Here is a 26,482-nt window from a genome sequence, read left to right on the forward strand (position 1 = left end):
CATTCCAATAATAAAGCTACTTTCATCATAGTATATAATTTTTTTAAATTTTATTTATTATTTTTATTTTATTTGTATGAATGTTATGCCTGCATGTGAGTAAGTGCACCTGTGTCACGCAATGCCTGTGGAGGACAGAAGAGGCTGTCAGATGCCCTGGAACTGGAATTACCGACAGTTGTTAGCTGCCATGTGGGTGTTGGGATTTGAACCCGGGTCTTCTGCGAGAACAATCAGTGTTCTTAACTGCTGAGCCATCTCTCCAGCCCCTCAACCTGCTTTCCTATACAACATAGGCCCACCTGCCCAGGGGTGGCATCACCCACAGTGGACTGGGCCCTCTTATGTCACTCAATAATCAAGAAGATGTTCCGCAGACATGGCCACAAGCCAGTCCAATGGAGGCAATTCCCCAGTTGAAGCTGCCTCAACCTAGGTGTGTCAATTTGACACATATGGCCTGCATGTATGTAAGTGCACCAGGAATCTTCTGGGAACTTCTCCTTCACAGGAGGAAGGGTTAAAATTATTTTGCTGTGGTGGGAACTGAATCCAAGGCTTAGTGCATGCTAGATAAGGTAAGCATTCTACTTCAGTATCATATCCCAACTATCCTGAAATAAATTTAACAAGGAAGTAAAAGACTTGTAAATGAAAACTATAAAATAGGGACTGGAGAGATGGGAGCTAGGCATGGTGGCACATGCCTGTCATCCCAGCACTTGGCAGATGGAGGCAAAAAACCCCAGAATTTCAAGGCCAGCTTACATAGTGAGTTTAAGGCCAGTCAGGGCTACATGCGATCCTGATTTAAAATAAAAAGAATTTTAAAAAGAAGTATGAACTGAACCTATCCCTAACTTGTAATTAAGATGAGCTAAAAGTAACTAACATTTTCAATGTGCATAACTTACTATGTTCCATCACATCTCCGTGTAGTTCAGCCTGGCCTCCAATGGGCAATCCTCTTGTCACAGTCTTCCCTGTGCTGGGATTACAAATGTGTGCACTCAAGCCTGGATGAACATTCATGATCAGTGGATTGTGACAGGTTAATTAGTGGCATTTTGTAATAGTTGACTCTAGAGCCAGGGTATGGAGTGGGATGTGGGGAGGGGTGGTGGTGGTGGGTGTGTGTTCCTAGCACAGCCTCCTGTCAAAATGCTGATACAAGACCCAAGTCACAGGCTGAAAGGGCACATTAAGGCCTGGCATGGTGGCACAGGCCTTTAGTTCCAGCACTCAGGAGGCAGAGGCAGGCAGATCTCTGTGAATTCAAGGCCAAGCTGGGGCTACAGGGAGACCCTGTCTCAAAAGGACCAAAAAACAAAACAAAACAAAAAAACAACCAAAAGTACATATTAACTGTTGATCAAAAATGTAATTTTGTTATTCAAATTGTTTTTGTTCAGTGATGAATTTCATCAATCCAACTATCATTTAGTGCTGCTTATTTTGAATATAGGGTCTCACTACATAGCTCAGACTGGCTTCAAATTTGCAATTCTCCTGCCTCCACCTGCCAAGTGCTGCAATTACAGGAGTGTGCCACATGTTCTGCGCTTACCAGATTCTTTTATTAATTTATTATTTTATGTGTATGAGTGTTTTGCCTGTATATATATGACACTTTGTGCATGCAATGACCGTGAATGCCAGAAGATGGCGTTGGAGCTCCTGGAACTGGCGTTACTGTTGGTTGTTAGCTTCCATTGGAGTGCTGGGAACTGAACCCAGGTCCTCTGCAAAAGCAGCAAGTGCTCTTAACCATTGAGCCATCTCTCCACCCCTTTTGTTGTTTTGTTTTTTTTAAGCAGAATCTAACTATGTAGCCCTGGCTGGCCTGGAACTCAAGAGAGAGCCCCCCGCCCCCCCAACACCCCCCCAACTACCTCCAGTGAGGGCATTAAAAGCCCACCACGATTGGAATCTTAGGATTGGAAGCATCTCAGTCTTAGAAACGACTAACGACCGTAGAAACACCCTAGTGTGGAAACAGGCGAACCTCAGCCTACAGGAAGCCTCCATACAAGCCCAGGGTGACTGAAGGGTAACTCTGTGACGTCATGACTACACCCACAGCGGGCCTCTCCTTTGGGGCCGGGCTACGCGCTGACGCCACACGCAGGGGCGGGACTGAGAGTTTGGAGCCCGGGAGTGGGGTGTCGGCTTCTCAGTCGGGTGGAGCTGAGCGGGATACAGGTAACTGCGAGCTGTAGGCGGGTTGGGGTCAGTGTTGGGAGTCGCGGCGCCTGCGGGTTTGGGCTTGCGGCGGAGGGTGAGCTCTGCGCGCCCTTGCAGCCAGGGCTCCTGAGTGACGGGCGTGGAACTGGACCGAGCGGGGCTGACGGAGGGCGGTGATGGTGGGAGGGGGACGGGGCTTGACGGACAGGCATCGCAGCCAATGGCACGGCGGGGTCCGCCTGGCGGGCGGAGATTGGCAGACGCGGGCACGCGCCGGGGGTCGCGGGGCCGAGAGCCATTGGCTCTAGCGGCCCGGCAGCGGAGGCGGCGGGCGAGGTGGTTCAGTGGCGCGGCGGCTGGGGTGAGCCCCAAGGTCGCGGCACGTCACGTGGCGGTCTACGTCGGGCCGCGTCCTCCGGTCCGTGCGCGTTCCTTTGTCCTGCGGGCGCTGGCCCTAACAGGCCTCTGTCCTTGTGTTCGCCGCGCGCGGTCACGGCGCTGACCTTGGTCCCTGTGGCGGCGCCACCTGCCAGCGTGAGGTAAACCAGGCTGGCCAAGGTGACTTTTCTTTCCGTGGAAACAGCTTCCACGCACCGCTTTCCTCGAGAGAGAGTGTGACAAAGTGTGTGACTTGCTACCTGCCCTAGTAGCCGGGAAGCCTGTCATCGTGCCCTCGCCTGAGTTGCCAATCATGTTCCTTTGACCCACCGGGCAGGGTGCCAGTCCCTGAAATGACAAGTTCCGCAAGAGTAGTCACGTGGCCGCCGGGACTGGAGACCTGAGGCTAGGGTGTAGGAGAGTCGGCAGGGCTAAGCGGCCGGGTGGTCCAGGCTGTGGAGTAAAGGAATTAAAGGTCGGGGATGTGGCGGACTAGGAGGCCTGCGCATGCGTACTCCAACTTCTGGCGCTGGCCTGTAGGATCAGAAAATGGCGGCGTTAGCATCATATAAGGGTGGAGTTTTCGACCCTCGACGTCGAAAGGTCACTCAAGGGACACCTCTCCCGTCCTGAGTAAGGGGTCAGTGGTGTCAGCCAGGTTATGGGAGACGTCTCAAAGTTCCTGAAAACGATTTCGGCATGGCGACTGTAAATTAGAGGTGTTGTCTATACATAGCAAAGCTCAAGTCAATATGTTGCCGAGCTTTCTGACCTCTAAGTAGGCCATAAAAGCAAGTTACTAAAAACAAGCGAAGTCAAGGTTTTTTCAGATTTTATGTCGATTTCATGACTTTTATAGGTCTCACTTGCATCATTGGCCCTGACATTGAGCAGAGGAAACATTGCTGGTGTTTCCTCGTTTGTACCTGATCTTGCAGTCCTGTAATTGAAGGTGAACCCAAGTGGATTGTGTTCAATAGCTGGCGTTAGGATGAGTGGCACTAGATTCAGGCATCAGACCACTTTTTTTGCAGTATAAACCCCTGATGGAAAAATATTTACTATATCGTATCTTTGTGAGTTAAGTACTGAAGCTTGGGAAATGAAGAAAGATCAGTGGATCCTCAGTTTTTTGAACGCAGTTGAACTGCCCATTCCCAAGATAACAGCTTTATTGAGATAATTTGAGATACAATTAAAGTACACAATTCAGTAGTTTTTGTATGTTATACAGTCATCACCACTATTCAGTTACTTTTAAAGTCTAATTTGAATCTCAGAAATACCTACTCATACATGAATTTCTGTTGAATCTATTTTCATTTGAATGCACAATTTATTATATGCTAAATGTTTAACATGTTTATTGCATATTTATTATAAGCCCTTTTGAGGAATGAGATCAGTTACAAAAGTGCATTTGTGAGTGCCATTTTGCTATGTCATTTTTAGTTTTTGAGATAATTATATAAATGAGTGAGATATTTGTGTTGTCAAAATTTTGATAAATTATACACACAAATCTATATGAAATCCTAACAGGTAGCTCAGAGTCCCTGTGTTACCTTCCCTACTTTTCTTCGGTGGTAACCTTTTAGAAAACTAGTAGACATCACAAGCAGTGGAAGTCAAGATTCTAATTCAGAATATTTCTAGTACCACCGGGATACCTCCTGTTGCCTTTTTGTAGCCACATCTCCTTTCTTCTGGTCTTCAGCTCTTCAAATCTTGGTAACCAGCTCACAATTACCCTGATTTTTGTGTGTCAAGAATGCCATATTAAAGGAATCATACAGTCTTTGGGAATTCATCTAGGATAGGTTGTGGTGTGTTAACAGTTTGTTCCTTCTGGGTGTCCAGTCTATGGGTGTCCCACAGTTGGTTTAACTGTTCACCATTGCAGGACATCTAGGCTGTTTCCATTCTTTGGTTATTACAAACAAAACTACTATAAACATTCATGAGGTGCAGGTTTTTATGTAAACCTAAGTTGACATTTCTCTAAGATATTATGTTCAGGCATACAGTCAGTAGGTTATAGTGCATGCTTAGTTTTTTGAGACAGGGACTTACTGTGTAGTCCTGGTTGTCCTGTAACTTACTACATAGACCAGGCTGGCATGAATTTACAAACATCTGCCTGCCTCTGCCTCCCAAGTGCTAGGATTACAAGTGTACTACCATGCCCAGCTCAATGCTTAGTGTTTAAACAGCTAAATTTTCCAGAATGGCTATGCTATTACATATTTGCACCAGCAGTGTGTAAGGGACCTAATCCCAATTTCTTCACACCTTGCCAGATTTTCTTTCTTTCTTTTTTTTTTTTTTTTTTTTGGTCTTTTTGAGACAGGGTCTTCCTGTGTCCACAACTGGCCTGGAACTCACTATGTAGTCCAGGCTGACCCCAGTCTTACCTCCCCAGTGCTGGGATTAAAGGCATGTACCACCATGCCTTGCACAACCTTGCCAGAATTTATTGACACTACTATTTAGTCATTCCAATATATGTGGAGTAATACCTCATTATGGCTTTAATTTGCATTTTCCTGATGACTAATGATAGCATACATCTTTTCAAGGCTTATTTGTCTTAAAAATGCCTGCTCATATATTCTTTTGGGGGAAGAGGATATTGACCCTAGGGCCTTGCACATAGTAGGCATGCGCTCTGCCACTGAGCTATGTCCTCAGTCTTCTATTTATTTTTACATTTATTATTGTGTGTGTATGTTTGTCTGTTTATGCTTATGCACACACACACCATGGTGTGGGAGTCCATTCTCTCCTATCATGTGGGTCCCAGGACTGGAACTCAGGTCATCAGGCTTGGCTTCAAGTGCTTTTATCTGAGCCATCTTACTGTTTCTCCTTTTCCCAGTCTTCTTTTTACTTTTTCTTTTTAGATAGAACCTTATTTAGTTGCCAAACTGATTGAACTCACTCTGTGTCTTGGGCAGTTCTTGAATGTTTAATCTTTCTGCCTCAGTCTCCCTCTTAGCCAAGATTACAGGCCTGTGTCGTCAGGCCTAGCTAATGTTGCCATCTTCTACAGATTTTGTGATTATTTGATCTTAACTGTTGAGTTTTAAAAGTTCCTTATATATTCTAGATACTGATCCTTTTTTGGATAAGTGCTCTGCTGCAAATTTGATTACTTTGGTTGTGAATTATTTATTGAAATGATTTTTCATTGGTATGCATTCATTTAGGCTTGTATCTTTTTGGTAGACTGATCTTTTGTTATATGTCCCTCTTAGTCTCTGGTAATTGCCTTTTTTCTGCTGTCTGCTTCATCAGATAATAATTATTCTTCTGATTAATATTTGCATAAAACGTCATTTTACAACTTTTTTTTTTTTTTTTGGTCTCTTTGAGACAGGGTCTCCCTGTAGCCCCAGCTGTCCTGGAGCTCACTATGTAGACCAGGCTAGCCTCAAACTCACAGAGATCCTTCTGCCTTGCCTCCCCAGTGCTGGGATTAAAAACGTGCGCCACCATTTCTGGCCTATGCAACGTCTTTGAAAAGCAATTCTTTACCTCCATCCTCAGCAGTCAAGCTGCCTGCAGTCTTGAGCATTTCTGATGCTGCAGGGCCATGTCTAGAGAAGGAGTACAGTCTTCAGATCCAGGTATAGAAGCTCACTCAGTGGTCTGATGTTGGAGGTGCTCCTGGGCTGAAAGCCTGCAGTTAGATAGGCTAAATGGGCAGCTGTGCAAAATAATGGAGAAGCCTACTAATATTTCAGAAGTTAGAGTAACTGCCATACCACATTGCTGATGTTTAGCTATCTCAGGGCCTTATTTCTCAGAGATACCACTACTGGGCCTCTCTTCCTCTTTGTAAATTGTAATTCTTTAGTCATAAACATACTTTGAAGTTTACAAAGTGATTTCATGTTTGAATTATAATTAGAAAAAGATATTATTAGAGTGACATGAATAAGTACCATTAATACTCTTTGGTTCAAAGAGATAAACATGCCAGGTCTAGTATGTAATGCTTTCACAGCAAGTTGGTATCACTGACACCTAGGTCATTAAAAAGTAATCTTTGGGCAGGGACGATAGCTCAATCAGTAAGTAAAGTACTTGCTATACAAGCATGAAGACCTGGGCGTGGTGGCACATGCTGGTAGTCTCAGAGCTGAGGAGGCAGAAACAGGTGGGTCCGCCAGGTACCTTGGCCAGTCAGCCTAGTTTACTTGGCAAGTTCTAAGCCAATGAGAGACCCTGTTTCAAAAAAAAAGGTGGATGGTGCCTGTGGAATGGCGTCTGAGGTTGACCTTTGGCCTGTATGTGCATGTGCACGCACACACAAAATAATCTTCATTGCCTCTCACCATTTTGCCTAAAATCAAATGTAAAAGTAATCTTTACTGTCTATTCCTCAGCTTATGTTTAACAAGGGATCACTAGGAAAGATGTTAATTTCCTTGAAATTCTCCTCTGAAAAAGAATTTATACCTACATTATCTCTGTATGTTTATTCTTTGTATCACTGCTAATATTCAAGTCGTTTTTAAAAATGCTCACCAGTTAACACACATAGGTGACAGTCACTTAATGTATGTTTTTCTTCCTCAAAGACTGAAAAACTGGTTTTTTAAAAAAATACTTTATTTATTATTATTATTTTTTATGTGATTGAGTATATTGCCTGCATGTATGTGAGTGCACCCGTGTTGTGCAATGCTATGGAGGTCAGAAGAGGGCTTTGGATTCCCCTGGAACTGGAGTTAAGGACAGTTTGTAACCGCTGGGTGCTGGGAATCCAACCTGGGTCCTCTGCAAGAGCAGTCATTGCTCTTAGCTGCTGAGCCATCTCTCTGGCCCCTGAAAAACTGTTTTTGCTTGATTGTGTTTTACCCCCTGCCTACCCAATATCTTGCTGATAGGTGTCCATTTTTTTCATGTCATTAGTTTATTTATAAAATACATATTATGTATGTGAATTCAACAGTTTGTTCCATTCTTCAAAGTGATTGGATTTCTTAAAACATTCTTCAGGGTTGGTGAGATGGCTCAGTAGGTAAAGGCACTTGCTACCAAGCCTGAAGACCTAAGTTCAATCCCTGGGACCCACATAGTGGAAGGAAAGAATGGACTCTCAGAAATTGTCTATGGCATGCACATGCCCAAACAGATACACATGTACACACATGCACATAAAATAAATAAATGTAATAAAAAAGATTGTTTAAAAACATTCTTCTGGGCCTATAGAGATGGCCCAGCAGTTAACAACATTGGCTGCAGATTTGGTTCCCAACACCCACATGGCAGGTAACAACTTCCCTAACTCCAGTTCCAGGGGACCTGATGCCTTCTTCTGACCTCCACATGCAGGCAATACATTCATAGACATAAAATAAAAGTAATGAATAAAATATAATACTAAAGCAAAAGCATTCTTCCTATCTGTTAAATGGGTGAACTTCATCTTGTTTTCCCACTAGAAGTGGCCCTCTTCAGAGTGACTCTGACATTCTTCCTCAGTCTGGTACTGTTGGAAGTTTTGGCAAAAGTACAAAAATAAAGGCAGAAGAGATAGCTGTACCACATCACATTTCCTTTCTCATGACCTGTTCCTTCATATATTCAAGATCGAAAGGAAGTAGTTTATTTCCCCATTCTGTGTTGGATACTTAGAGGTGGACCCTAGGTGTTGGAGAATCAGACACAGACATTGAAGGCTTCAAAAAATAATCTTTTTTTTTTTTTTTTTTGGTCTTTTTGAGACAGAGTCTCCCTGTAGCTCCAGCTGTCCTGGAACTCACTATGTAGACCAGGCTGGCCTTGAACTCACAGAGATCCGCCTGCTTCTGCTTCCTGAGTGCTGGGATTAAAGGCGTGTGCCACCACACCCAACAAAATAATCATATTTAATTATATCATTTCTTTAGGGCATGGCATTTAACAATTAAAAACAATTTTCCTTTGTTCTGTATTTTGTTCCTTTTGTTCTATTTTTCTTTTGTGGAACTGATATCGAATCCAGGACCTTACCCATGCTGGGCAAGCACTATACTTTTGAGCCTAGACCACAGTTTTCTTTTTTTGTATCTTTTTTTTTCCCAAATACATAGATTTCTTCTTTCTCTTGGTGTTACTCTATTTGTACGTCTGTGTGTGTACCTGTGTGTGTATGCTGTATGTGCCAGTGCCTGCTGAGGCCAGAAGAAGGCACTGAATCTCTTGGGTCTGGAGTTACAGGCAGTTGAGAGCTGCCCTATGTGAATGTTCATAGGGTTGAGAACACCACTCCCTCCTCTGGAAGAACAGGAAGTACTCTTAACTGCTGAGTTGTCTCTCTAGTTCATCTTCTCCCTTTTTAAAAATAGGTTTATTCTTGCATCTAGAAATTAATGGAGTGTTTGTCATTTTGTATACTTTATTGATATATTTTTCTTTTTTTTTTGTCTTTTTGAGACAGGGTCTCCCTGTAGCCCCAGCTGTCCTGGAACTCACTATGTAGACCAGGCTGGCCTTGAACTCACAGAGATCCGCCTGCCTCTGCCTCCCAAGTGCTGGGATTAAAGGCGTGTGCCACCATGCCCAGCTATTTTTCTTTTTTTTAATATGTTTTTTATTTTTATTTTATGTGTATGAGTGTATTGCCTGCATGTCTGTGAGTGCACCCATGTCATGCAGTGCCATGGAGGTCAGAAAAGGGCTTCAGATTCGCCTAGAACTAGAGCTAAGGATGGTTCATAGCCACCATGTGGGTGCTGGGAATTGAACCCGGGTCTTCTGAAAGAGCAGTCAGTGCTCTTAACCGCTAAACCATCTCTCCAGCCCCTGATATAGTTTTCTTAATCACAGTTTTCTATGAAACAATTTTTAAAATTTTTTTTTTTTTTTTTTTTTTTTTTTTTTTAAAAAGGGTCTCCCTGTAGCCCCAGCTGTCCTGGAGCTCACTATGTAGACCATGCTGGCCTTGAACTCACAGAGATCCGCCTGCCTCTGCCTCCCCAGTGCTGGGATTAAAGGCATGCGCCACCACGCCCAGTTTAACTTAATTTTTTTATATTTATGCATATGAGTGTTTTGTGTGTGTGTATGTCTCATGTGTGCCTGTGTGACTGTATCGGGGCAAACAGCATTGGCTTCAAAACTTAAAAGGAATTTCCAATCCACACAAATGCTTTCATCCAGAATAGAATTATAATTTCATTGAGAGACCCTGAATCCTTAGGTACTTATGTGATTTTATACTATGATACTGGTATAAAACACAACTCTTAATTCATAGGTTTATGACATTACATTAACAGGATACTTTTATGCAGAGCCTTAATGCAGAGCTTTATGTTCACAAAGCACTGAGTTTTTCAGTGAAGCATAGGCTGGTCATAGCTGAATTCTTCAACCTCCAGCTTGAGCAGTGTTGTAGGATTCTTATCTTGCATTGAATGCTAAACTTTGGAATTGGACTGTGGATCGTTCATTACAATCATTGCAGAGAATATTGACAGTCATATTCTGATATTCTGATAGTATAGGAGTTTGTGCAAGCTCGTTATACAGTTGTCTTTAGTACCCTCATGTCTAAAGCAGAGTGCATACACAACGAACATCTGAAGCCTTTTTTCAACATTTTTTATAACACATTCTATGTAAAAGATTCCCAATTGGCAAGACAGGAACAATGACACAGGATGAATGAATGTCCTCCAAACATCTTGGGCAGTTCTGCCAAGAACCATTTCAGTACACTTAGGTTTCCCTTGAAGATTCATTGCTAGGTGTAAGTTACACTGAATTTTTTTCAGGCAGTGGAAAAAGTTTTCCTTTGGACTAGTCCTACAAATTCCACAGTGTTCACAATGATATTAATGCTTATCTTTGTCAACTGGATGGCATATGTTGCCATAATAGTCGACAAACAGTGTGCTGCATTCTTCACAAGTCTTTTGGGCATGTTGGATGTTTTCAGTTTAAACACTCTATTCACTTTGCTTTGAAGTGTTCTTGTGATGATCTTCATTGCTATCATGATATAATCAGCAAGTATAAAGCTTGTTACAACAGGGCACCTTCAGGAGACCATGTCTGTTACTGTGCTCAAAGTCCCGGCACCCTCATTCTTGGCTGCAAATGCTGTCTTGCCATCTTCCAGGGAGTTGCTATCTCCTCCAACTCCCCTCACTTTCCATAGACCCCCCCCCCCCCAGTTTAAAAAGCTCCGCCGAATTTTTTGAGATAAGGTCTCATTGATAGAACACACTAATTTGGCAAGACTAGCTGGCCAGTGAATTCTAGGATCTCCTGTCTGCCTCCCCAGCATTAGGATTGGAGGCTCACATTACCATACCGATGTTTTTAAGTGGGTGCTGGGATTCCAGCTCAGATCCTCATGCTTATACTTTACCAACTGAGCTGTCTCCCCAGAATCTATGTTACATTTTGTTTATCTGTTCATCAGTTGATGGGCATTTGAATTGTTCTACTTTGGGTCTTTTATATATAGTATTGTGAACATTTGCTTGTAAGTTTTTAGTTTTTTGAGTGAGGGGGTCTGTTTGAGACAGAGAATCCCTGTAGCCCAACTGGCCTGGAATTCACTGTAGATCAAGCTGCCTTCTATCTCACAGAGATCAGCCTGCCTCTGCCCCCCTAAGCGCTGGGATTAAAGATGTGTGCCACCAGTGTGCATATGAGTTTTGGTCTGGAAATGTTTTTATTTCAATTACTTATGTATGTAGGCATGGAATTGATGTCAAATATAGTAACTCTTCTGCAAATATGATAGTAACAGTGTTTACCCATTTGAAGAGTGACTACACTTTCTCTGAAGTACCATTTTAATACTTGTTTTCTTTGCAAGGTTTTGATTTACATTTCTGTCTAATGTTGACCATCTTCATGACTTATTGGCCATTTGTATTTTTCTTTATTTACCCCCCTCAAACTTTCTATGACGTGGAAGGGGACCCTTGAATTTCTAATCCTGCCTCTGTCTCCCAAGTATTGGGATTACAAATGTAGTGGCATGCTGCATCCAATTTATGTAGTGCCTGGTGATCAAACCTAAGGCTTCATATATTCAACTAAATACCTGCTTAGCTGCATCCTCAGCCCTGCTTTGGTTTTTTGAGACGGTCTCAGACTTGAGGCAAACCTCCTGCCCAGCCTCTCAAATTCTGGATCAGAAGCGTGAGCCATGTTTATGTATTTTCTTCGGAGAAGTGCCAATTCAGATCCCTTTTTTTTTTTTTTTTTTTGGTCTTTTTGAGACAAGGTCTCCCTGTAGCCACAGCTGGCCAGGATTCACTAATGAAGACCAGGCTGGCCTTGAACTCATGGTAGGGCTGGGGATCAAAACTATACCTTTGCAAATACTGGGAAAGTGCTCTACAATTGTCATTACACCCTCTCCCCAAATTTTAGTTTGAGACAGCGTTTTGCTAAAGTAGAAATTGCAATAATTTCTTGAGTGGCTGGAATTACAGAAGTGTCCCATCATACTTTGCTGTTGGTTTTTTTGTGGTTGGTGATGGGGTGCTTTTTTGTTTTGTTTTGTTTTGTTTTCTTGCTTTTTTTTTTTTTTGAGACAGTCTTACTATGTAGCCCTCGCTGGCCTAGAACTCTGTGTAGACCAGACTGGCCTCAATCTCAACAGTGATCCACTTGCCTCTCCTGAGTGCTAGGATTAAAGGTGAGCACCACCACACTTGACTCTTTGCCTCTGTTTTGATTGAATTGTCAAATATTTTGTATACTAGTTACATGTTAGATAAATGATTTGTACATACTTCTCCCAGTGTCTTCTGTTTCTTATATGTCTTTTGAAGCACAAGGGTTTTTTTTATTTTAATTTTTTGGTATTTCGAGACAGGGTCTCCCTGTAGCCCCAGCCGACCTGGAACTCACTATGTAGACCAGGCTGGCCTTGAACTCACAGAGATCTGCCTGCCTCTACTTCCCAAGTGCTGGGACTAAAGGTATGTGCCACCATACCCAGCTGAAGTACAAGGTTTTTATTTCAGTGAAGTCCAATTTATCTTTTCTCTTTTGTCACATGTACTAATGATCTGTTGCCTAGCCAAGGGTGGTAGGGTAGGGCTTTAACTCCAGCACTCAGGAGACAGAGGCAGGCAGAGTTCTGTGAGTTTAAGGTCATCCTAGTCTACATATTGAGTTCCAGGGCCAACCAGGCTACATAGTGAGACCTTGTCTAAAAAAAAAATTGTTGCTTGAACCTAGGACACTGATATTTATTCCATTATAATTTGGAAGTTATATAATTTCTTTTTAAAATTTTTATGTGTATTCATGTTTTGCCTGCATGTATGTAAATGCATAATGTGCGTACAGTGCCCACAGAGGCCAGGAGAGGGCATTAAGTCCTCTGGAACTGGAGTTACAGACGGTCGTTAGCCACCATGTGGGTGCTGGGAACAGAACCTGGGTCTTCTACAAGAGCAGTAAGCATTCTTAACAATTGAACCATCTCTGCAACCCTAGTTTTACCTCCTGCAGTTAAGACTGGTCCATTTTAAATTTTGTATATTATATGAGGGGGGTGTCAACCTCATTCTTTTGCACCTGGAATTCCAGCACATTTTGTTGAAAGGACTATTCTTTCCTGTTGGATGGACTTTGCATGTTTTTCATAGAACATTCTTTCAAACCAAAAAATGAAATGAAAATACTTGGGCTGTTTTTTTTTTTTTTGGATAGTTCAGAATGGTGCTCCTTGCTGGCCATGGTGGTGTGCGCCTTTAATCCTAGCCCTTGGGAAGGCAGAGGCAGGTGGATCTCTGTGAGGTTGAGGCCACCCTGGTTCACATCATGACTTCCAGGTGGGTTGTGGCTAGGGAGACCCTGTGAAAAAAACAATAAAAAGACAAAAAATAAAAAACCAGAGTGGTGCTCCTGAAAATCTTAAACAGTATTTCAGTCACAATATACTCTTTTTTTTTTTTATTTTCTTTCTTTCCTTTTTTTGAGGGGGGTAGTCTTTTTTGGTCTTTTGAGTAGTGTCTGCCAATGGCCCCAGCTGGCCTGAAACTTGCTGTGTAGACCAGGCTGGCCTCAATCTCACAGAGATCTACCTGTCTCTGCCTCCCAAGTTCTGGGATTAAAAGTATGTGCCACCATGCCCACCTTTTTTTTTTTTTCTTTATATGTTTGTGTGAATATGGGTGCACATATACATATCACGCACATGTGAAGGTCCAGGAAAATCTCTGATATAGTTCCCCAGGCATTGTCTGCCTGTTGTTTGAGACAGGGTCTCTCATTGGCTAGAAATCTACCTTGTAGGCTAGGCTAGCTGATTTGTGAGCTTCCACACTAGTCCTTCCATTGCTGGGATTACAGACATTCACCATTGTACTGGCTGTTTATGTGGGTTCTGGGGATCCAAACTCCAGCAAACCCCTATACTTGCAAGGCAAGCACTATAGTGACTAAGCCATCTTCCAGTCCATATTTTAAAAAAAAAAAAAAAACAAAAAAACAACTGCTGTGGTGGGAATTAAACCACAGCATGAATTCATGCATTCTAGGTAAGCCCTGAATTACATTCCAGTTCCCTGATATGCTTTTTTTTTTTTTTTTTAGTTTTATTTATTTATTTAGAGATGGGTTTTTTGGTAGCGTAGACTGATCTTGAACTTACTATGTAGTCCAGGATGACTTTGACCTTCTGATCTTCCTTCCTCCACCTTCCAAATGCTAGGATTATAGCAGTGTGCACCACCGTGCCTAGCTTGATATTCTGTTTTGTTTTGTTTTTTTAACATGATTTTATTTATTTGTGTATGAGTGTATTGCCTGCATGTATATAAATGCATCCATGTTGTACAATGCCCGTGGAGGCCAAAAGAGGACATTGGATTCCTCTGGAACTAGAGTTATAGACAGTTGTTATCCACCATGTGGGTACTAGGAATCGAACCCTGGTCTTCTGCAAGAGCAGCCAGTGCTCTTAACCACTGAGCCGTCTCTCTAGCCCCTTCACCCTTTGTGTGTGTGTGTGTGTGTGTGTGTGTGTGTGTGTGTGTGTGTGTGTTACTGTGGATTGAACCCAGTGCCTTGCACATGCATTACAAGCACTCTACCACTGAGCTATATCCTCAGCCTGATGTGCTGTTACTAATGATTTAGTATTAGCAAAGAACTCTAGAATTGTGTCTTTAAGGCCTAGACCTGCCAGCAGTTTTCTTTTTAATATTTTCTTACCGTATATGTAAGAGAAAAACCTGAAGGACAGGCCTTTTGGAATGTAAATCTAGCATCAGCTCTGTGAATCTGTCATTGTAGACAGCAGGCAGCTGTCTTGGTCATTCCTGGGTAGAAGCAAGAGATGCTGTGTCATCTGCTGAAGGACAACTTTCTGACGAGTCATTTTAAGGGAAGTTTGAAGCTTTCTAGCTGTTTGTTCTATTATTGATGCCTAGCTTTCTATAGCATTTTATTTCTCAAGGGGCAGATTACTTGAAGGACAAGCAAACTGAGATTTCTCTACTTGGCAGAATACTAAGAGTACAGAGAATACTCAGTATTTCTGGATGCAATAGAAAATGTCATTTTTCAATTAATGTTAATCCTCAATCCTTGTTGTCTTTTTTTGCAGTTGTTTCACACAATAGATAAATGTAACCAGGATCTTAAGTCCAGATGGTAAAATCTACAACTGTGTACCTGTCTCCCCTGGGCTAATATGGGCATTCTAGTAGGAAGTATGGGTGTGCCAGTTTGACATAGCCATGCTGTCTTGCTCTCCAGCATGTAGACAGGGCACTGAGCAGATAGTGTGCTGCTCTGTGCACCCTTTCAAGCTGGAATCTTTTTCCTTAACAGTTTGACGATTTTTTTTTTAAACCCCTGAAGTCTTATCTCCTATAATGGTATTTTAAAAACTTTTTTTCTTGCTTTTTTTTTTTTTTTTACAGGTGTTTGTGAAAGGCTTCAGGACAAAAATGTTTCATTTAAGGACTTGTGCTGCTAAGTTAAGGCCGTTGACGGCTTCCCAGACTGTTAAGACATTTTCACAAAACAAATCGGCAGCAATTAGGACGTTTCAACAGATTCGGTGCTATTCTGCACCTGTCGCTGCTGAACCCTTTCTTAGTGGGACTAGTTCGAACTATGTGGAGGAGATGTACTGTGCCTGGTTGGAGAATCCCAAAAGTGTACATAAGGTAAGGCTCACAGAGTAGTCTCTGTGCCAGGTATGTTGGTCTGGTGCTCACTGACTGCCCAGGTAAGTGTGTGTTTGCTGAAGAGTCAGTGGGCAGGCAGGCAGCTGGGATCCAACACCAACCACCATGTCATCTGCATCAGACCCAGTATGGCCTCAGTGGAAAACACAGTCTTCTTGTTTGATATCCAGCAATAAGCATCAGGCTCAACACTGCAAGCACATAAGGAAACGTGTGTAGCCTTCCAGGATGTGAGGAAGTACAAGTGTGGTCCTGCACACATGTGAGGAAGCATGTGTGGCCCTCCAGGATCTCCCCAGAGGCAGCTTCTGGATGAAGCCTCTGAAGAAAGAAAGTCTGTGGGAAACTGGGACCTCGAGATGCTCCATCCTGACTATCCTGAGAAAATGTGTATCTATGATGTTTTAAAGTCATCTATGTAATTTCTGTATAAACAACCATTTAGATCATTGTGCTCCTGTTTTTCTCCTGTCTCTGTTTTCTCTGTATTTTCTATATGGGCACTTCCTTCTTCGACCCCTTTCCCCACTGCTTGCTAATAGAAGTCTTGAATCCCAAAACTGTACAACAGTGTATCTACCTCCTGGTCTAGGCCAGACATTCTGGTTATGTCAGAATTTGTTTGTTCTATTTGTAACCAATAACTGTTTGTAGGTTTCAATAGCCATTTCTTAGTTTTCGGGTATGGCAGGCTGCTTGATGCAAGAGTTGCAGTGTAATGTGATGGTCAGAGTGTATATGCTATAGCTGCCCATCTGTTCCTCATCTGTAAGTCTTTGGGAGAGTAGAAGGAAATGGCGTGTGTGGCACTCACCATCTGCATGGAGGCCATGCTCAGCCAGAATGCTTCTCTTCTCTGTGAATTGGGCCTTTTTCCACTTTAAATCTCAGGGTCATCTCACCAAAAGGCATCCTGTACCCATTAGCCTCTGATTTAGCTTTATCTTCAGATGTTGATGACACTGAGGAGTGGACTTGTACCTGTGCTATCTGAGCCACCAGGCTGTTATTCGGCAGCAGTGTCTCCTTGCTCAGCACTTCCCCATTTCCATGGCAGCCTGGGAGTCCTGTTGCTCCTTATGAGTTGTGGTTGTGGTTTCTTATAAGAGGTCTATAGTTTACCTCCTAGTATAGAAGAAGCAAATTGCCTAGATTTGATCCCCAGAAGGAAAGGAAAAGAAAGAGGGATCAAATTTAGGGTCTTGGCAAAAAGCTACATAAGTGTTCTGCTAGTGAGCTAAGTCCTAGCACTTGATTTATTTGTTTTTACTTGAGCCAGGGTGGTTTACCATGTGGAATATGCTATGTAGTCCAGTCTGGCCTTTAATGCTAGGTCCTCCTGCTTTCACTTCCCTAGTGACGAGTCTAACACAAACACTGCTGTGCCCAGCTCTTGAAAGGAGGAGGTTTTTATGGGGACATGATGACTTTGTGTTCCCTGGATGGACAGATACGTAAATGACTCTGGTTCTTGAAAAGGGTCATGTCCCATCCTGTCCCCACATGTACACACACACAGTTTATGGTTATCAGAGAAAGCAGCATGTGATACCTGGGGTTGGGGAGGGTGTTGAGGAAAGTTGGTTATGACACCTGTCTAAGGAATAGGGCAAGAGTACTCTGCCTCTGCTGCTTGAGACCTTGAATTTTGTGGGTCAACTTGAGCATATCTTAGAGAGGCTGTTGTAGGGAGAGTGGTGTGCGTTTAAGTCAGAAGATGTGTGCAGGTTGAAGGAGTCTCTGAGGGAGTCTTACAGAGTCAGGCTTCGCTCTGCCCCTTCCACTTGTACAGGGAAGGGTGGGAGGATTGATTGAAGGGTTGGTCCTCTAGAGAGCTGATTGTAGTCTGATAGGACTTGATCTTTCCTCTTATAGACAGCCAGGTGAGTCCTTTTCACATTGTATTGGGCTTATATATAGTGTACACACAATATTTGAGAGAGATGACCTAACTTAACATCAGATTTTCAAAGGTACACCAGTGATCCATAGAGGTTAAGATCAGCAATCTTAGGAATGCTTCATTTTATTAAAAATGCTAATGGGGCTAGGGAGATGACTTAATGGGTTAAGTACTTGGTGTACAAGCATGAAAACCTGAGTTCAGATCCCAAGCACCTATCCCAAAAAGCCAGGCAATTGCAGTGCTGGGAGGTAGAGACAGGTGTATCCCAGGGGCTTGCCTGGCCAGTCAAGCCAAATTGGCAAGTTCTAGGATCAGTAAGAGACATTGTCTCAAAAAATAAGGTAGAGAATGATAGAGGAAGACACCCTATATCAATCTCTGGACACATAAGAATATGCACATACACCAATTACTGCCCTCCCCCCCAAACAATGCTTGTAGTATAGCTCAGTTGGCGGAATGCCTGCGTCACGTGTGCGAATCCCTGAGTTTGATCCCCAGTGCCATATAAACCAGGTGTGGTGGTGATAATCTCAACATATACTTGGGAGTGGAGACAGGATCAGCCACCCTGGGATACATGAGACAGTTTTATTTTTGGTCTTTTTGAGACAGGGTATCCCTGTAGCCCCAGCTGTCCTGGAACTCACTGTGTAGACCAGGCTGGCCTTGAACTCACAGAGATGCGCCTGCCCCTGCCTCCCAAGTGCTGGGACTACAGGCATGTGCCACCACGCCTGGCTTGAGACAGTCTTTAAAAAAAATAAAGAATGCAGGGCTAGAGAATTGGCTAACCGGTTAAAAGCACTAATTGCTCTTGCAGAAGACCCAGGTTCTATTCTCAGCACCCATATGGCAGATAACAATCATCTGTAACTCTAGTTCCGGGGGATCTGACAGGTTCTTCTGACCATTTTCAGGCATTGCACAGCACAGGTGCACTTACACACATGCAGGCAATACACTTATGCACACAGAATAAAAATAATAAAATATTTTAAAAAATAAAGGATGTGGGGCTGGAGATACGGCTTAGCAGTTAAGAGCACTGACTGCTCTTTCAGAGGACCTGGGTTCAATTCCCAGCACCCACATGGCAGTTACAAACTGTCCTTAACTCCAGTTCCAGGGAAATCCGAAGCCCTCTTCTGACCTCCGCAGCATTGCATGACACGGGTGCACTCATATACATGTAGGCAATACACTCGTACACATAGAAATAATAAATTAAAAAAAAAAAAAGCCGAGCGTGGTGGCGCACATCTTTAATCCCAGCACTTGGGAGGCAGAGGCAGGTGGAGCTCTGTGAGTTCAAGGCCACCCTGGTCTACATAGTGAGTTCCGGGACAGCTGGGGCTACAGGAAGGCCCTGTCTCAAAAATAAGTAAATAAATAAATAAATAAATAAATAATAAATGCTTTATCTCTAGTACCAGAGAGGCTTTAAAAACTACAGGGAGACCCTGTCTCAAAAAGACAGAAAAAAAAAAGTTTCATTTGTGTCCTGGTTTCAGAACATAATAGTTTAAATATAATTTAAGTAGAAATAATAAAAGAGCTATAAGAAGGCAGGGGTGGTAGCACATGCTTTTAGTCTCAGCACTTGAGACAGAGGCAGATTGAGCCCTGTGAGATCGAGGGCAGCCTGGTCTACACAGTTCTAGGCCAACTGGGGCTACAAAGGAAACCTTGTCTCAAAAATTTGTGTGTGTGTGTGTGTGTGTGTGTGTGTGTGTGTGTGTGGAGAGAGAGAGAGAGAGAGATAGCTCAGGGGTTAAGAGCACTGACTGTTCTTGCAGAGGACCCAGGTTCTGTTCCCAGCACCGACATGGTGGCTAACCATCCACCAACTCCAGTTCCAGGGGCTCTAACACCCTTTTCTGACCTCCATGGGCATTTCCCAGTATTGGTGCACTTACATACCTGCAGGTAATACACTCATACACATAAAATAAAAACAATGTTTTTAAAAATAACTGAAAGAGAAAGATAAGAATGATGAGAATAAGAGAAAGAAATTATTTAATTGTGAAAATTATGTCTGTGGTAAAGTATTGCAACATGTGAGAGTTCTGTTCCTTTTTTCTCCCATGCTCCTCAGTGTCCTGTCATCCGACCTGATCTGCCTCAGGATGAGGCCTACTGTCTTGTCCTTCCTTTCATTCGGAGTTTGGTCCTTTCTGAGACTTGTTTCTCTATTCTAGGCTAGCATCTGCTTTCCTCATTGAGTGTTCTTAGGAAACTTTGGTGGTAGACTGTACTGTTAGTATATAATATAAAGCCCTTCTTATTAACATCTCAATGTGTTGAATGTCCATAGAATGGTGATAGCTGATGTTTATGTCTTAAAAACTGTTAAAACTAGCCAAGCATGGTGACACATGTATGTAATCCCAGTACTTAGGAGGTAGAGGCAGGAAGGTCATCCTTGACTGCACAGTGAATTTGAGGCCAGCCTGGACTTATTAGACCTTTTTCTCAAAAAAAATTTTTTTAAAAGGTCAAAATTATATCATCATGTTAATGTGTAAAACAAACAGGTAGCTTATAATTGCTAAGCCCCTATTAGTCTTGTTTGTTTGTTTGTTTGTTTGTTTGTTTGTTTTTGACAGGGTCTCCCTAGTCCCAGCCTGCCTGGAACTCACTATGTGGACCAGGCTGGCCTGGATCTCACAGAGATTCTTCTGCCTCTGCCTCCTGAGAGCTGGGACTGAAGGGGTGCAGCACTGCCCAATATCCTTAATAGTCTTGATTCTGGTCTTATTTCATTCAGTAGAATGACTGGACCCCGGTCCCAAGTATAATACAGTGTTTTGTTCCTAACGCATCTCCCTAATGTATCATCTGGTCTAGCTGAGGAAAATCTGGGTTCAGTCCTGAAGAGGTAGAAGGAGCTAAGCTGTCATCTTTCCCTGGTGCTCTAGCATCTGTCTGAGGGTATTGGTCATTGGCTCAGCTTCCCTTTTCTGCCTGCCTGGCCAATGACTTTCCCACAGCCCTGGACTTGCAGAGCTCCAGCCCTGTTCCCTGCCTTGTTGTTTGACCCCTGTCCACCTCCTAAAGCCTGCCTTCTGATTTTGCCAATACTCATTTTCTTATTGGTGTTTTTCTTGTGTCTTTTGCTTGTCTACTCCTAAAGTGCAGTAAGAACTCTGGTTCACAGGTGGTCACTGCAGGTTGAGGGACTCTGCTTTTAGAACTCAGCTGAAGGGCTGTCAGTTTCTCTTCTGCATTTGGCTATGTTGCCTTTCTGGCTTGCTCTTCCTTCTATGCTTATGAAATGTAATTCTCCTATTTTCTGTGAGTGAACCAGCCAAGCAGAGGAAAGATAGAGACATGCACATGGTCCTCATTACAGGTCACACTGGCCTTTTTACTCTGTGGCAATGACATTTCTTTGACTTGCTTAGAAAAATGGGACCATTTCCATCCCTAGTATACATATACCCATTTTTGTGCTAACTTGTGGCGCCTCCCAAGGCAGGGGCCCTTCTCCATATTACTTTTTTTTTCTTTTTTTCTTTTTTTTTTTTTTGGCCTTTTTGAGACAGGGTCTCCCTGTAGCCCCAGCTGGCTGGCAACTCAATCTGTAGACCAGGCTACCTTGTACTCACAGAGATCCGCCTGCCTCTGCCTCCCAAATGCTGGCATTAAAGGCATGTGCCCCCGCCACGCCTGACTTCTCCATAGTACTCTTACAGTCACTGTGTTCATGTACAGGGTAGGGGTTTCCTGTGTTCCTGTGACAGGGAGCAGTTACATTGATCAATCTGCAAGGCACTACAATGGTACTGTTTTAGTGATGATTTCTGGGAGGAATTCAGAAAACATTTTAGGTAATGTCATTTTGGTGCTTGAAATATGTTTTTGAGATTTTTCCTTTTTTGTGTGTGTGTGTTTGTATGTGTGCACATGTGCATGTAAGTGTATGTGTACATGCATGCATCTGTATGGAGGCCAGAGGTTAATGCTTGGGTGTTGTCCTCTATTGCTGCCCACCTTATTTTGTATTTATTTGTGTTTTTTGTTTGTTTGTTTGTTTGTTTTTTGAGACAGGGTCTTCCTGTAGCCCTAGCTGGTCTGGAACTCAGCATATAGACCAGGCTGACCTCAATCTCACAGAGATCCCCTTGCCTCTGCCTCTTGATAGCTGGAATTAAAGGTGTGCACCATTACACCCAGCTTTTTCTTGTTTTGGCCACTTTGTTTTTTGAGACAGGGTCTCTCACTAAATCCAGAGCTTACCAATTGATTATACAGGTTGGCCAGTACAGGTTGGTCAGTAAACTCCTAGTATCCCACTGTCTCAACCCCTCACACCCCCCAACCCCTGTCCTGGGGTTACAGGTACATACCACTACACCCAGCTTTTAAGTGGGTGCTGGGGATTTGAACTCATGTCCTCATGATGGCATGACAGGCATTTTACCTGCTGAGCTATATCCCCAACCCCTCAAGGATTTTATTTTATTTATTTACAACTTAATTTTATTTATAGGGTATTAGAGATTGACTTAAGCATGTACTCTAGCACTGAGGTACCTTCCTCCTTTCCCCCCCTTTTATTTTGTGGTGTTACGGATTTAACCCAGTGTCTTATATTTATTAGGCAAGCACTTTTCCACTGAGCTCTGTCCCTAACCCCCTAGTCCCAGTTCATTTTTTAGTATTTTAGTCTTATGTGTGTATATGTGCATGTTCCTATGAATGCATGTGTATATGCATACGTGTACATGTGGAAGCCAGAGGTCAACCTTAGGTGTTTTTCCTCAGAAGCCATCCACTGTGGTTTTTTTTTTTTTTTCTTAATTTTTTATTTATTATTTTTATTTTATGTGTATGTATTGCCTGCCTGTAGGTAAGTGCACACGTCTCGTGCAGTGCCTGTGAAAGACAGAAAAGGCTGTCGGATCCCCTAGAACTGGAGTTACAGGACAGTTGTTAGCTGCCATGTGGGTGCTGGGATTCAAACCTGGGTCCTCTGCAAGAACAGTCAGTGTTCTTAAACGCTGAGCCATCTCCCCAGCCCCCAACTGTGTTTTTTGAGACAGGGTTTCTCATTGGCCTGGAGCTCACTAAGTAGGCTAGAGTGGATGGGCCAGCAAGCCCCCAGATACCCTCTTGTCTCTGCCTCCCCAGCACTTGGATTGCAAGCTAGTTCACTATATCTGGCTCTTTTTATATAGGTTCTGGGGATCAAATTAAGATTCTCATGCTTGCATGGCAACCACCTTACTGACTGAGCTGTCTCCTCAGCTCATTTTAAACTGACTTGTAGTTGATTTTGAATGATGATGGAAAAAAATAGATATTTAAAATTCATGGGCAATGGAAATCAATCAAGTCTTTGAAGTTTCCCCTGTATCATTAGTGGTCTCAGCAATTGTGGGTTTTTGTGTTTAACTAACTATACTAGCTCCATCTTCAGCACAATATTGTGCTTGTAAGGTGTTTGCATGTATGAGTCAGTTAGGGATATACAGTAGCCCCCCTGAAAGCAACAGGAGTGATAATACAACCTCCTCACCTGTCTCATATATCAGTTTGCAGCTTGTGGCTCAGTGGAGAGCTTTGCTAAATGGTACCTGGCAATGTGTGAGGGAATGCAATCCTGCCCCATCATCACATCGTCCTAGTAGCATATCCAGCTAATTGAAGAGAGGAGAGTTTCTGAAAGGAAGTACAGAGTGTGATGAGCTGTGAGGGATGAGGAAGGGCCAGGGGAAAGAAAAGAGAGAAGAAAGAGAAGAAGGTACCTAGCAGGAGCTAATAACCACTCAGCAAGGAATGGGGGAGGCCCTTGGACAGGAACCAAAACAAGATATGACCAAATGTTTGGATTATAAAGGAATCCAAAAGAAGTTCTAAGGTCAAGGCAAAGATACTTATTTATTTGTTTGTTTGGTTGGTTTTTTTGAAATGATCTCCTTGTAGCTCCAGATGTCCTGGAACTCAGGCTGGCCTTGAACTCACAAGAGATCCGCCTGCCTCTGCTGAGTGCTGGGATTAAAGGCGTGCGCCACCACGCCCAGCTTATTTATTTTTGTATTTTTGAGACAGGGTCTCCCTGTGGCCCCAGCTGACTTGGAACTTACTATGTAGACCAGGCTGGCCTTGAACTCATAGAGATCCACCTGCCTCTCCCTCCCGAGTGCTGGGACTAAAGGCCTGTGCCACCACGCCTGGCTTATTTTTTAGGTGCTATGGGGGTATGAACCCCTTCATCCAGAAAGAGAGTAGGTTTGAGGGTATATTAAGTCCACAGTAGAGGTGGGCACCCCCATGAGCAGGAGAGACAAGCCAGGATGTCCTTGAGAGCTAGATCAGGCCAAGTGGAAGGAATAAAGCCTTTATGAAGATCATCTTTCAGGACATTTTTTAAAAATTATTTTTATTTTATGTGTATGTGTGTATTGCCTGCGTGTAGGTAAGTGTACCCATGTTGTACAATGCCCTCGGAGGTCAGAAGAGGCTCTCGGATCCCCTGGGGCTGGAGTTTCATACAGTGTTAGCTGCCATGTGAGTGCAGGGATATGAACCCGGGTCTTCTGCAAGAACAACCAGTGTTCTTAACCGCTGGGCCATCTCTCCAGCCCCCAGGGCATATTTTTAATGATTTCCCTTTTGTACTTCATTTTAAAACCAAAAGTGGGGGGTGGGGGAGTCAGAATTGAAAGGAGAAACCAAAATAAACCTTAAGGGTTAAATAGACACCAAGAGTGAAAAGAAGTGAGTTGCCTAAGGACAGTCTATCATGACTGTGAGGAAATGAAAGAGCTGAAGTTGTGAATCTGAGATGTCTCTAGTTTCTCTGTCTGGGGTGGGGGCCAGGAGAGGTTTCCCACAGGCCAGTGACAGTGCTTTAGAAAAGTAATCATGTTGGAGAGACAGCCTGTTTAGTTGTGAGGTTTCCTAAACTCTGGCTTTCTCCCTCATCCAAGGCTATCCTGAGGGAGGTCTTAGGCCCTTGGGACTCTTCCTTAATTTCCTGTATCTGAGCTTGGATTGTGAGATGAGGAGGTGGTAACTTGAAGACAGCTGCTTTGCCAAACTGGTCTGAGGCTCCCCCCCAAAAGGTCGGGTCACTGCTGTAGAGGACAGAATTAGTTGGTACTTGTCCAGGTGAGCCCTAGCCAGATCACCACAGGTGACCCCAGATAATCAGTCTGGTTTTGCCTCACCTCATGAGTTGTGATTACTGTCATGTGCAGATCTGGGCACAGGTTCAGGGCTTGCCTTTCCTAAGGAATGTCAGTCACAAGGTTGCTTAAGAGATAGTCATGGGGTATGTTGGCTGTAATATTTTCCTATGGGAAAAGCTTGGTCCTTGAGAGTGTTTATATAACAAACTACTCCCAAACTTCATCTTAAAGTGCCATCTGTGTGATGTTTCTCTTGATTCTCAGTCAGCTGGAGTCCTCTGTTGGCCCACAGTGACCCCCATGCAGCCAAGGCTCCTCTGGGTAGGGTCTTTGAAGGTCTTCGTCATATCTGGCTGTTGCTACTGGCTGCTCCTCAGGTCCTGCTTTCTTGCTGGATGAGAGTGACTCCCATTTGTAGGGGCAGGTTTCAGTGAGGAGTAACTGCAAAGCCTCTGAGGTCTGGGTCCAGGTCTCATACTGCTGCCAGAGCAGGTGGTTACAGGCACTGGGTCACTTAGGGAGCAGCTGCCATTTCATTGGTTTTGCTGAGTCAGACAGCCAAAAGAAGGGCCAGTGCACTGTTGGGTTTTCTTGGTCACTCATTGCCTTAGTTCATACTGATAGTGATTAATAAGTATTAGCATTTGAGCTTAATAGGTAAGGTTGTATGTGATAGTGCTAGGTTTCATTACTAGTTTATCAACTCTGTGACGGCCTTTGAGCCTGCCTCACCCATACTCCTGGATCATCGGCACAGATTCTTAGTGCTTGGCTGGCACTACTACAGGACCAGTAAGTGCTTTTAGTGATCTATAAAGTGGGAGCTCAGGTTTCATTTTATTTCAACCATAGTTTCAAAATTATTTACATATGAAATCTGGTGGGTTTTAAGTTATTTTGGCAAAAAGGGTATGACCTTAAATCCACTTGTGGCTGGAGGATGTGAGCTCTCCCCGCCTACAAGCTCCTTCCTCTTGCCATTGGGTGGCAAAGGTTACCCAGTGTCCAGTCAGGTCCTGGCTCCCCAGAAGATAGTTAGCCAGTTTTCTCTATAATGTTGTGTTCCAGGACCTGGTTTCAATATACCCTCCCAGTCTGGTTCTCCCATACCATACTGCTGTAGCCATACATGTCTTTAGCATATGGTCCTTTGCTCTTCAGCTTCCTTGTATGGCCTGCTCTTCAGACCACAGGCCCTGGCCTTTCCTGAAAATGCTTAGGAGTAAATGCCCTCTCCTCTTAGCATTAGTGTACATTCTGAGGAGTCACATTCACTTGCTTTTCTTACCTTCCTTGAGAGTAAGAAACTCACTATACCTGCTTTCTTGTTCCAAAACCTTAGAGCAAGCATGCTGCATATGGTTAGCCTATTTTACATTTATTTATTTGGGAGCAGGGGTGGATGCCATGGAATGCATGTAGAGGTCAGAGGACAGAGTCAGTAATTTCCTACCACCATGTGGATTCTGGGGATTAAACTCAGGTAAGAGCAGCAAGTGCCATCTGAACCATCTCAATGGACCCAGAAATGGATTTTTAAAAGTTATTTCCGCCGGGCAGTATGGTGGCGCACGCCTTTAGTCCCAGCACTCAGGAGGCAGAGGCAGGCAGATCTCTGTGAGTTCAAGGCCAGCCTGGTCTACATAGTGAGTTCTAGGACAGCTGGGGCTGCAGGGAGACCCTGTCTCAAAAAGACCAAA

At 43.5% G+C, this 26,482-nt stretch overlaps 1 protein-coding gene and 1 pseudogene across 4 annotated transcripts in view; one reads left to right on the plus strand and one right to left on the minus strand.

Moving 5' to 3' along the window:
* Positions 1-2,070: 2,070 nt before the first annotated feature.
* LOC103735038 lies at positions 2,071-13,898 on the minus strand (annotated as a pseudogene).
* Ogdh (oxoglutarate dehydrogenase) overlaps positions 2,081-26,482 on the plus strand; it is an 81,798-nt gene continuing 57,396 nt past the window's right edge. For all 4 annotated transcript variants that reach the window (XM_008834086.3, XM_029564037.1, XM_029564038.1 and 1 more), the window contains exons 1-2: positions 2,081-2,202; positions 15,465-15,713. In XM_008834086.3, the coding sequence (XP_008832308.1) occupies positions 15,492-15,713 (222 nt within the window). In that variant the 5' untranslated portion in view covers positions 2,081-2,202; positions 15,465-15,491. The remainder of the gene's footprint in view (positions 2,203-15,464; positions 15,714-26,482) is intronic.

This window comes from Nannospalax galili, unplaced genomic scaffold, assembly GCF_000622305.1.
Source record: "Nannospalax galili isolate Female #2095 unplaced genomic scaffold, S.galili_v1.0 scaffold996, whole genome shotgun sequence".
NCBI lineage: Eukaryota > Metazoa > Chordata > Mammalia > Rodentia > Spalacidae > Nannospalax > Nannospalax galili.